This window comes from Apus apus, chromosome 4, assembly GCF_020740795.1.
Source record: "Apus apus isolate bApuApu2 chromosome 4, bApuApu2.pri.cur, whole genome shotgun sequence".
Classification (NCBI taxonomy): Eukaryota; Metazoa; Chordata; class Aves; order Apodiformes; family Apodidae; genus Apus; species Apus apus.
Window position 1 is genome coordinate 17259052 of NC_067285.1, and position 12007 is coordinate 17271058.

General features: G+C 35.0%; 1 protein-coding gene across 32 annotated transcripts in view; it reads right to left on the reverse strand.

Moving 5' to 3' along the window:
- Positions 1–728: 728 nt before the first annotated feature.
- The window catches only part of TNKS2 (tankyrase 2), a 90542-nt gene continuing 79263 nt past the window's right edge, over positions 729–12007 (reverse strand). For 30 of the 32 annotated variants that reach the window (XM_051618152.1, XM_051618148.1, XM_051618143.1 and 27 more), the window contains 10 exons: positions 11706–11894; positions 10712–10964; positions 10013–10089; positions 9295–9415; positions 7499–7596; positions 7187–7261; positions 6079–6184; positions 4776–4962; positions 3240–3396; positions 729–2958 (listed from right to left, as the gene is read on the reverse strand). In XM_051618152.1, coding sequence (XP_051474112.1) covers positions 2896–2958; positions 3240–3396; positions 4776–4962; positions 6079–6184; positions 7187–7261; positions 7499–7596; positions 9295–9415; positions 10013–10089; positions 10712–10964; positions 11706–11894 — 1326 coding nt within the window. In that variant the 3' untranslated portion in view covers positions 729–2895. Of the gene's footprint in view, positions 2959–3239; positions 3397–4775; positions 4963–6078; positions 6185–7186; positions 7262–7498; positions 7597–8081; positions 8154–9294; positions 9416–10012; positions 10090–10711; positions 10965–11705; positions 11895–12007 lie in introns of those variants that run through there. The other 2 variants (XM_051618168.1, XM_051618171.1) reach the window with 2 other exon arrangements.

A 12007-nucleotide genomic window follows, 5' to 3' on the forward strand; every position in this document is an offset into this window, starting at 1 on the left:
AGAGAGCAGTCTGGCTAAATTGAAGAAGAAGCCCTAACATTTTCAATTTTCTTAGTCACGTAAGTTGTTTTTATACTTCATCTTTAAAGAACTAATGCAGAATGAAAAGTTAAATTTTTTACAACCTAGATAGCTGGAACTTTCAGAAGCAACTTTATTAGAAGTTGCGCTGGCAAAATATTTAAAAGATTTAAATCACCCTCGATCTTACTAAACATTTGCTTTCCTGCCCTCTAGTGCTTGTATCTATTTAAATCATCTAAGCAAGTTTGGAAACTTCCTATCATGTAAGTGGTCCCACTGAAATAAAGTAACTTAGTTAAACTACAAGGGATCTAATCAGTACATTTGTTGTTGCTCGTGTATGTATCATACCATTATCCATGCAGTTATCTGAAAGGTAAGACTTTTCAGGTTACTTTTCATTTTACAAAACCAAGGTAAGGCAGTTGTCTTTTTAAGTTTTGGACCATATGATGGAGATTTAAATGCATACATGGAAGCTTCTAGATTTATTAAAACATTTTCACTGGTAGCTAAAGCTGTTAGTTACCTACATACCAAATTACAAGTTTCCACAGTATTTACAGTTTTTCATCCACATTAAAAGGTTTTATATTTAATGCAATTAATTACCCCTCTAATGATGCAGAGCTTGTTAATATTGTTGTGCATGCTTACATTTTAATCAATGGGTTGACATACTAAATCTGTAATTACTCCCATGCTACCAGAAAACCAGTGAATTAAATTTATTTAGTGTTAAATGGATATGGAACGTTATACAGTACAAGTAAAGACACTTAAAGATGAGTAAAGCAGAACTAATTGCACAAGAGATTAAAGGTTCACCTCAACAGTCAGTATTAACAAATCATTACAGCTTTCATCTTCGAAGTGCAAGGTATGTCATGCAAAAAAAAGCTCAAAAAAATCCCCAGACAAAACCAACATTGTGGTACTACTTTAAACGCTATCATACCACAGTATTTTACAAGACATTAAGTGATCATTCAGAGAGAATGAAGTATTTTAGCAATAACAAGAAGGTTTTAAACATACTTAGAGTTTGCATGAACACCAATTCCAGCATTACTATACCTAAGGAACAGGCAACATGCTGGCAGAAAGTACCTAAAAATCAAAGCTTTTTATTCATAGCCAATATTACTTTCTGCAAGAGTTACGAAATCTTATTATTCAGATTCCCCACATAACTGGGTAAGGTTCAATACATTTTTACATCGAGCATCATCACATATCCACCACATCAGCAAGGCAATTTAATTATCTTGACCAGTTACTACATTTAAAACCATGGGTATGATCACATGCCCTGCAAACAAATCATCTTCTGGGACAGTGTCCTGTATGTAGAAATATAAAACAACTAAAATATACTCCTAACCACTTTAAACCCAAATGAACTATAATTTGTATTTACATATTTTTGAAATATGTAGGTAAAAACTGCAGATGGAAGAGAAGCAGAACAGACACGAGAGCTACCACAGGGCTGACTGAACCAATGGGTGAATTCAGGAAATAAAAATGAGACTTGAACAGGGGGCTGTACCTTTTGTACACTTCCTCCCCACTGGCGGTCTTACCAGGGATAATGAAGGCAGCTGCTGCTGCTGGGGAAGAGCTGCTCACCCTGCTGTGTAAGCACAGCTCGAGCCCTGCACCCTGACCAGCTGCACTCAGCTAACAGCACTGCAGACAAAACACGCTGCTATGCACCTGCTTCAACTACAGCTTGAACGTTAGCATGGAAAAACACCAGAGATGACAGGATGGTTTTAACATTTTCACCTCGCAATACTCATACCCTGAGGACACCAAAAGGTAGATTAATTTACCAAATAAGCATAAAAAAAGGCCAAGTTGTTTACCCTCATATTAGGAATAAACTACTTAACTTCCTGGCTTAAATGTAAGCAAGAAGAACTCAAGAAAGACCTCCTTGAGGTTAATTTTCCAACTACATTCAAAGAAAATAATTTACTAAAACTGTAACTTGCAAGGTCTGCTAGCCTTGAAGTAAGGATACAGGTTAACTATACCTATAGTTAAATAAAAAACTCCAGAAGACATTTTACAGAAATAAAACCTGCAACTCTAGAAAGTAGCTGGAAAAAAACTTCAGTATTCAGCTGTATTCTATTTTCAGTATTCTATTTTTATAGCCCATAATTCTCAGGAATGTGTATTTCATAAATTAAAAAACACAGAACAAAAATTTGCCTATTCAATCTGAAGTTAGGTATTTCTACACCTCTTCAGACAAAATTTGCTTTCACCCTCATAATTAAACGATAGACCCTGAAAAAAAATTGGCTTTTCAAATCTACTGTGCATGAGAAAACACAGATGAACAAACCAACATCTGGAAAAAACATTTTGTACAAGGCTGCAGCTGTAAAACACTTATATTACAAAGCAATGTAAATAAATACCAGGCTAGTACAAAAGCTCTTATTTACAGTTTTACAAATGAAAACATTTTCAGTGTAAATGCAGTGTTTTAAAGAACACAATATTAGTAAAATGAGTTCCTGTATAGAGCATTAAAATTTCTGCTAAATTTCAATGTAGTTTTGTATAAAAACATTGTTTCAAGTTAATTTCTGTTTATAATTTAGTACAGCCAAACCCCAGTTTATGCCTGGAATGGTATCTGTTAAAGTGCTGAAAAAGAGGACATTTCTGAAATTTTAGAAAAACATACTGTACATATTAAAGCTTTATCAAGTTAAAATTGGTATATTTTGTTCACATTTGCTACCACACCACCGGTGGATGAAAGATTTTCAACAACTCATTAATTAACAGGATGGCAGTCATTGGTATCTTCGCATCTCAAGTCTGATGGTTTCCCACAAGTAATTTGTCTTAACCTTCAGTGGTGGCTTCAGGTTTCATAATCTGGTAAGTAATCAAGTATTCGGGATAAGCCTGAAAGAGTGACACAAATATTCTCTATTATGATTTGATTTTCTGAAGTAATTCAGAATATTTTGTTAGAGAGGAGAAAAAAATATTTATGCCAAAGGAAAAAAGGCAAAATGTCAAAGGTGGAATTCCTGGAGCATCCAGGAAACACAGGTCCTTTCACCTGCAACTGTTTTAGGAAAAACACAAGTCCTAGCACCTTAAAAGTAAGAAAAAACCCCATCACATTACATGCCCTAAAAAAAATCCAACAACTTGAAAAACCAAACCAAAATGCTATTTACCTGCTCTCCTCTATAAATGACATATTCTGCCAATGCCAATCCATTTACACTGGGTCGCCCAGTAACTGAGTGATGTCCTGGGGGAGAATGAGCCATTTTCATAGCACTGAACTGCAGGAAAGACTTGCCCAGTGTTACACGACAAAACAGCAATTGCCTGTGTTACAAGGGAAAGGAAGACCATGAATACAAAAAAGCTTGTGAAACTCCAGAAAAAACTATCTTTGTAATTTGAAACTTTTGCTTGAGGAGAACAAGTGGAACTTGAAAGCCACTTCAGTCATTCTTTGCAGTTCACAAAATTCTGAACTGAATTCTGTTTTGAAGGACAGAAGTTAGACTCCATTTGGAAAACCTCTTTAGGCTGAGGAGAGCGTTGGTAGTAACAATGAGAAATGTTTATATTAATTATTTGACTCAGTATGCTTAATATACTCAAATTGTCACTACCATTTCATGGTGGGTAGTAGGTTTTGGTTTTGTTTTTTAAAATTTTCAGAGTGCACCCCTCACTCATACTAACAACATAATTCACTTGTGTTCTAACACTGGATTTGTATCTAGCAGCCAAACCAACATCAAGGCCAAGTGCAAACTGTACGTCAACATGAAATACCTCATACCAGCATTTATGAGTATAATACATTGTTTTCATTATAGAAAGCCAGAATAAGGGTATTTCTTTATTTACACATGATCCATGACAATGGAATCTCAGCAGTTTTGTAGTGCAATGTTATATACCATTTTGCTCAGCAAAAATGTCTGCTTTTCTAACACTTCACACAAGGCAAATGAAAACTTATTAAAAACTTCAGGAAGCATGAAAAGACTCTGACATCCTCTGTAAGTCTAGAAGATTATTCTCTTCACTTCAGAGTGCCAGGAAAGAGCAGGCAATATGAAAAGGAACAGAGACTCAAGGAAGGAAACTGGAAGACTGACCTTACCCTGTGATAGAAATGCCAAACAGTATGCACAGAAACACACAAAATATTCTCCTGGAAAACATGATGGCTACTACCACAATAAACTCCATGAAATAAGAGTGACTTTATTCTGAACTGATGGTGTCAATAAGATACAACAGATGTTTTGCAGAAAAGTGCATTTAAGAACTCTGCTAGCAGTAGAGAGTCTACAAATCCACATCTCTATTTTAGTCTACAAACCAACAGTGATGTGGGGGCTGACTCTTACCAAGTACTCTCTCCTCAAAGAAACAGAACATCTGAGTATCACTGAGTTTCTCATTTCTCTGTAACAGGCAATGGACTAAACCCTCATCTTGTTGCATCTTTTACACAAGCATCTAGCAGATCTTTACTATCAGGCTACCTAATTTTTACAACAAATTCAGGGAGAAGGTTTGGTTACATGCAATAGATAATGAAAGGCTCTTTAAACTGAAATATCAAACTTTTCTGAAAGCTGAGAAGGTTTGGTTACCAAGCAAATCTTTCTTCTAAGACTGCTGACTTGATGGTCTGTAACGCAGTACACTAAGGCAAAATCAGATTCTATTGAGCGACTTACCTGTGGCAAACATAACAGGATCTGTCTTTGTGAATTGGACATCCAGTGCCACCTCCAATTCCATATACATACTGATTGCTTTTAGAAGAGTTTTCAGCAAAATAAATCCCAGCTCCAAACATGCCACCTATATAGGCATGTCTCTCATCAAAGCCTTTGTGAATGATTGCATTCACAAATGGGGAGCCTAAAATAAAGGAAGTAAAATATTGAAAACACAGTATACAGAGACTTTTGTATGTGTCACAATTCAACCACCCATTCTCCAACTTCTTCCACGTTTTTTCCACACATACAAGAAAATCAGTCTCCAGGAAAAGATCTGAGATTTGCATGACCAATTTGCTGGAGGTGTAACACAAAGGACAGTAACTGATAAGTGTACATTTTAAATGAAGATTTACAAAGGATAGTATCTGAGGCAATTGTTGCTGCAAGAGAAGACTCTATGAATCTGCATTCCCTTTGGCAGAATTTGCTTCTAACCAATATTCTTTGAATGTGTCACTGCACAAATCCCATCCTCTTCCTAACACTAAGACGACTGCATTTAAAAAGCAATAAAGGCAAACCAGTATTTATTTATTTGCAGTAGTCATAAAATTTAGCCTTAAAGAACAGTCTGTTCAAAAGGATTGGATTCTGCATCTTGAGACACCTGACACTCAGAAATTTCCACAAAAAGTGCAGTTTTTAAATAACTATTTTTACAACAGTATATATAAAAATATGAAAGCACCTTTAGAGAAAAGCTGTTCTAAGAGAACGTGTACTTTCACAGTTATGTTGGGAATTACAGTGAAAATAATCCTCCAGCATAAAGAGGATAAAACCTTATATTAAATAGAAGAACATTCCAGATGAGAATGTGAAAAATCTATGACTGCTCTTCATCTTCTGCAAGTGGCATACGTATACAAATACCTATGTTAATGCTTAAAAACCAAAACGTAACAAAAAACTTTAAAAAAAATAAAATCCATAGAACTCACACAAGGCATCAATTACTTTGTTCCAGGGATAATTCTGTTACCTAACTTAAAACACTTTCCTTTAAGGACAAGTCATTCCATTAAGAGGCTATTTCTGTAGTGGGGAGAGACAAGAAGATGCACATTTTGGAATAAAGATACAGTTTGTTATACATCCCCATTGTGACCTTTATACAAACCTCGTTTGTATAAAACTTAACAAAACCTCCTATTTCCTTTGAAAAAACTTGCTTTGTTTGAGCCAGCAGAACCCTTGCACTACAGATTGTTTATTGTGAAATGAGATCATGAGGTGCATTTCAATATCTCACCATGAAACAGCATCCTCTCATTAGCATGGTTATGGTTCTCTTCAGAGACTTCTTTCCTTCTGTGTGTGTATCTTTCCCAGAGCTTTTTGTTGCACACTTTCTGAATCTGAAACAGTCAAAATACAAGTTTCATCCTGAAACTGAAAACTTGTTTGCTTTACTTGACAGATGTTTAACATACAGCACACTTAATGCTCAACTACCACATAAACATTTTTCTTAGAACTGAATGAAACATGAATTCTCTAACTTCCCCTGCAGAAGCTGATTGTTGAAGCATAACTTCAGTAAATCATCATTATGTGCTTAATTAAGAACCAATTAAATTTAAACATCTGTTGAGCAATACTTCTTAACTGAAATTTAGAAGGCTTAGCCAAAATTCTATTTAAGTATCATTCCAAATATTGTTTGATGCCAAAACAGTAGTAAAAAGATCATGTAGTTTATTAAGAAGTGTCTTCCATGAAGGTTCTAGAACACTTAGAAAAAAGTAAATGACGTACTCGCTCCAGAGGTATGCTGGACACTGGCAAAGCTGTATGTGTGTGGACACAGCATACCTATTCTAGTGAGGGAACTGTAATTCAGTTTAGAATAAAACTTAGTGGTACTTACTTGCAAATAAAAATCTTTATTTTTAATGAAAATTATAATTTCTTCAGGGTGAAAAAATAGGAATGCAAACAAAAATTCCACTAAATTATTTAAAGCAAGGCTGTCTACTTCCTGGTGCCGAAATAGGTACCTTTACTTCCATGCTTCAAGAGTTTTGCTTACAGTTCTTGCTATTTCTCCCATCATTCCCTCAACATAAATCATCCTTTGTTTCCCATAAAACCTTATTTTTCTTCAAACATTCTGCACTTTTCTATGAGGCCCTTCAATGTCAATTTCTCACAAATTTCTTAATTACTGTGAGTGATTTTTCCATATAATCTTACTCTGTTTCCCTGGAAGATGATATTTTTTCCCGTGTATGTGTCAGAATGGCATACCCCATCACGATAAGGAACTCAACAAACAAATGCAGAACATTTTAAGGACATTTTATTTTCAGCAAAAATTCTGAAGGTGTGACCATTTGTCATAAAAATACAACACCTACCTTCAAGATGTTGTATCTATTGAAGACTCCGCCTGCATGTCCTCCATCTCTGTGCTCTCGGACAGTGCTCTGCATCTGAAAATTGAGAATTTTGAGGAGGAATCCTTTGCTTCAGAATATATTTAGAATACACATCCTTCACACAGCCAAATAACCCCTTCTTAAAAAAATAATAGTATAAAACATTTTAAGGCAAGGTTTTCTTAGGCTTAGAAATACTAATTGCACTGTTAAATTGTCTAAAAATATTCCTTTGTCCACTTCTTTAGTAGAAGTAACAAAAATACTAAGTGAGTACAAAGAAAGGCATACCTCCTCTTCTACTGACTGAAACTCCTTATCTTCAGTGGAAAGATCTATGAGGATTGTTCCACTACCTGACGTATTTAGAGTCAGGTATGGGTTAAGTCCTGTGAATATAACAAAACACAAGAACAGTTGCCGAAACTGCTTCAAGACTGCTGATTAGGAATGATATCCAGTAAGAGATTTTTCTTTTCAAGGAACTATTTTCTGAAAACTCAGTTTACAAGATGAAGAAGTTAGTTGCTAAGGAAGACTGAGTTCACCAATTACTTTAATTGCCTTCCATCAGCCACATACATTTTGGTGAATGTCACAATATGATCCCTCGTTATTTCCAACAAACCTTTTCCACTTCTCTGTTTACAACCTCTACCCATACATTACCATGCATACGCTAGATATGCCATGAGAAGCACAGCAGCTGGGTCTGGATGCAGATCAATTACAGTAATTTTCATTGATCTATGGATACTGATCAATTATTCTTTCAACAAGAATAAACATTTCAGACACACTAACTCATCTGTACGTGCTTAGCTCAGTCCATTAATGTACGCGACAGGGAAACTATATGTAAGTAATTGCTTACTTCAGAACTCCTTTCAACTCTAGGCAGTTATAAATGACAATGTCAGGCCATTTACAGCAAGACAGCAAGAGCCTAGAAATAATGGGGGTGGGAGTCATGAAGGATGTAGATGTTTGACATTCTGTCTACATACTAACATATATATGTACAAATATACATACGTTAAAAAATACATTAGTCCTACTTGGAAGGCAAAAGTACTATAAGATTACTGGTTGTGTGAACTTAGAACTCAAACAGGACATGAGGGTGAAGTAGCACCCTAAAAGTAACTTCTATGCAAAATACTCAATATATCAAAAAAACATCTGAAAATTAACAGAAAATAATTAATAACTGCTTAAATACTTCATTACTAGGAAAAGGATTATCTTCAGTGTTGGTTAATACTGTTTTAAGTAGCAAAAAAAAAATTAGCACTTGGGATAGTGACTCTCATTACTATGGAGTGCAGATTTTAGAATGAGAATTCATAGGCGGTGTCTCAAGAAGGAAAAAAATCGTAACAATTCTAACTAATTAATTCCATTTCTGTGAAACACAGCAAAACAATAATAAGTTATGCTTCAGTGAGACAAGGAGGAAAAAAAGTTGGAGTTTTTTTGTCTCTCATTGAGCCATAGTTAAATGAAATGCACCATTCCCAGGATTGTCCTGGTACTAGCAGTACTGCACAAATAGAGGCTTTAATGTAAACTTCAATACAAGATGAAGCTGCTAAACAAAGCAATTATGTTAATTTTGGTTCAGTGGAAACACACCAACTGTATTTTAAAAGAAATTCAGCTGGCTTTCTGGGAGAGGAAACACAGTATTCTTTTGCAGAACTCAAGTGAACAGTATGTAACAGGCCACTACTCAGCAACAAAGACGCTCTGCTCTCCACCTTGCTCTGATGAAAAGAAATACTCCCAGTCTCAAAAAAGCTTACAAACATTTTGCACTGGGTCTACACTGCCTAAGTAAACAGAAAACAATGATCACAAAGAAAAAAATTTAAAGAACTGAAAGGCAATATTCACAGTAACTCACAGCACAAATAAAAGTGCTCATGTGTCAAGTCAGAATACATTATTTTAATCTGAAGTGCCATTTTCTAGGACAAATTTTATTATACATAATTTTTAACAAGATACAATTTGGAATAATCTGAAGCATTTATAAATATTGATTCTTTAAAGGCAGTGTTACATAACTTGAAACAAGTATATACCTTGCTGTCCAGAAATTAGTCTTTCAACTCCTTTAATGATTTTATGCCTATGGCCATAAGCATTAATTCCAATTTCCTTCAATTCTTTGTGTCCCATTTCAACCAAAACATCCAGTGTTATCTATAAAGAAAGCAACACCATTTTCTGTACAACATAACAGACTAGAACAGCTGCCAATGACAGTGAAAATACAACTCACAGTAGTTGAGATAAAAAGCAAGTGTGTAAAGAACATGAACACTGGAGACTTTAGTGTGTAATTCTCATACTGTAGTTTTATTCAACTGTTTTCTCTACATTTTTTTCTTTAAATAAATATGATACAAACTACAATAATGTAGTTATATTGCTTGCAAGGATCACATTTCTGATTGAGAAATACAAACTTTTGGATGTATTCAAGCTAACAGAAGTAAAATCAGAAATTTACTCATCAACACTGACTACTTATTTAGTCCACCATCTCTACCACTGATACACCTACACTCTCAAACTGATATAGCCATCACTGTCCCTGTTTTTTTACATATACATGTATTTTAATATGTATGTATATTACATATCCATTTTGAAAATCCACAGTTACACTTCTTTCCTTCACTCCACTTATTTTGATATTTAATAATTTTAAATCTGTCTGATTAAGTTATTCTAATTAGTGAGTATTTGTTTCCTTGCTTTCTAGCTGTGCATCTGGAAATAAATATAGATACTTACCTGTTCTCTTTCAAAAATGTCAATTAGATGTTCAAGGCCAAGGTTCCGCACAAACTGATTTATGCTAAAATCTACACCTGAAATTGGGCAAGAAAAACTCACAATGAAAATTAATACGTGCATTGTAAAATAAGGGATACACATCTCATACTGTGTCTGTTCCTGGTCTTCTGAAGGTAAGTACCTGTATCATTAACCAGTGGCAGCTACTACTTAATCTACTGCTCTTACATTTCTACCCCTGTCATGAGCAGTCTTTATGCTTCCACAAAACAAGCAACTAACTAGCTACCAGAAGTGCATTATCAAAGAGAAAATATTTTGAGAACTAAAATGCAGAAGTAACCGTTGGAAGATATCTAATATAAGAATAGCCTCCTAGAAAATAGATAAAATTCTGTAGTAAAATCCTGTGTCATGGAGCCAAATTTCATAGGAGTTATTTTAAAACAAAATTCACCATTTTGATTCCGAGCTGCTAAAAGAGGGAACAGTTTGAAGATTCTGTAAGAGGAAAGTACTAAAATCTTACACTACAAGACTTTTAGACTTCTGTTCCTAGTTAATGACATTATAAGTAATAAAGATACTGCATATATGTCATAGTAGCTACGTGCATGTCTGGGAAACTTCACATTTGTGTGGTCCTTTTACCATACAGCAGAAAATGTTACCCATTCCTAACTGAAAAAGCCTTACCTTCTTTCTTCTCCAGAACAGTAGCTCCCTCTGAACTGTTTGTACCAACAACAGAAGGAAGTTCAGAAAAACTACCAGACAGGTTGTCAAGACTACTTGCAGCAGATAAACTGGATGGACTGGATGGTACAGAAGACAGGGAATCAGCTGTAGAACCTGTAGTCTGAGACACACTTATAACCTGAGGCTTGTAGCAAGTCGGTAAGGCGGAAGGAGGCATCGCTGCGGTCAATAATGCGCTGACATCATCTGCCTAAATAGCAGAACACTTATTAAATAGAGGAACACTTTTACACAAGTTTTTTTCCTGGAACACATTATCATTATTCCAGACTTCTTAAGCATACTGCAAATTAAATAAATGAATATTGGAAAACACGCATTTTACAATGCAGTTTACAAATGGCCTTTTATGCCAACAGCATCCATGAAAGTATAAAATGTTTATAAATAAAAACTGTAATAAGATGAAAAAAAAAATTAAATATTTCTGAATGCTTCAGGGTCAGTTAAACAGAATTTATTTTCTAGGACAAATGAACAAAAGCTTCTAATGGCAACTGGAATTTATGAAACAAAATAATTACTCTGAGCGAACTCTGCATTGTGCTATAAACTTACAGATCACCCAAAAACTTAACAGCCCGCTAGTTTCCTAAATTTATGTTGCTACAAAGTCTGTTAACATTTTATTGCCATGATTTTTGTATTAGTCAAACTGTAAGTACCAAATTATAAGCATGAATTATTTTTGTTGGTGTTTTTTTTTTCCCCACTCCATCTGGAAATAAGAAGTGAGAAAATATTTAGCCAAGGTTTATGAAGTCTCTACTGACAGCTTACCAGCATGTATAAACATTAGGGAAACCACAGTATTTTAAAATTTGCAAAAGTTGCTCTATTATTATTTTTTTTTTAAAGGATAATTTTTAGATAAGCTGCCACAAAAGTTGCAGGTAAGCATGGATTTCCCAAGAAGAGCTCCATCACTTACAGTGACCAGGTCCAATGGCGTTTGTCCTTCTTGGTTCTTCAGAGTAGGATCAGCCCCATGCGCCAGTAACAAGGCACAAAGCTGTGTCCTTCCTTTCTGGGCTGCTTCATGCAGAGGTGTGAAAGCCCATTTGTCCGTAGCATTCACACATGCATTATACTTTATAAGTAAAGCTGCTACATCAACATGCTGGGAAATAAAAACACCTGTTAATTTTCAAGGTACTGCAGTATATTAAACTAACTCAGAACTATTAATCATACTTCTCTGTAATCCTCATTCTGAATTTTCTCAGAATACAT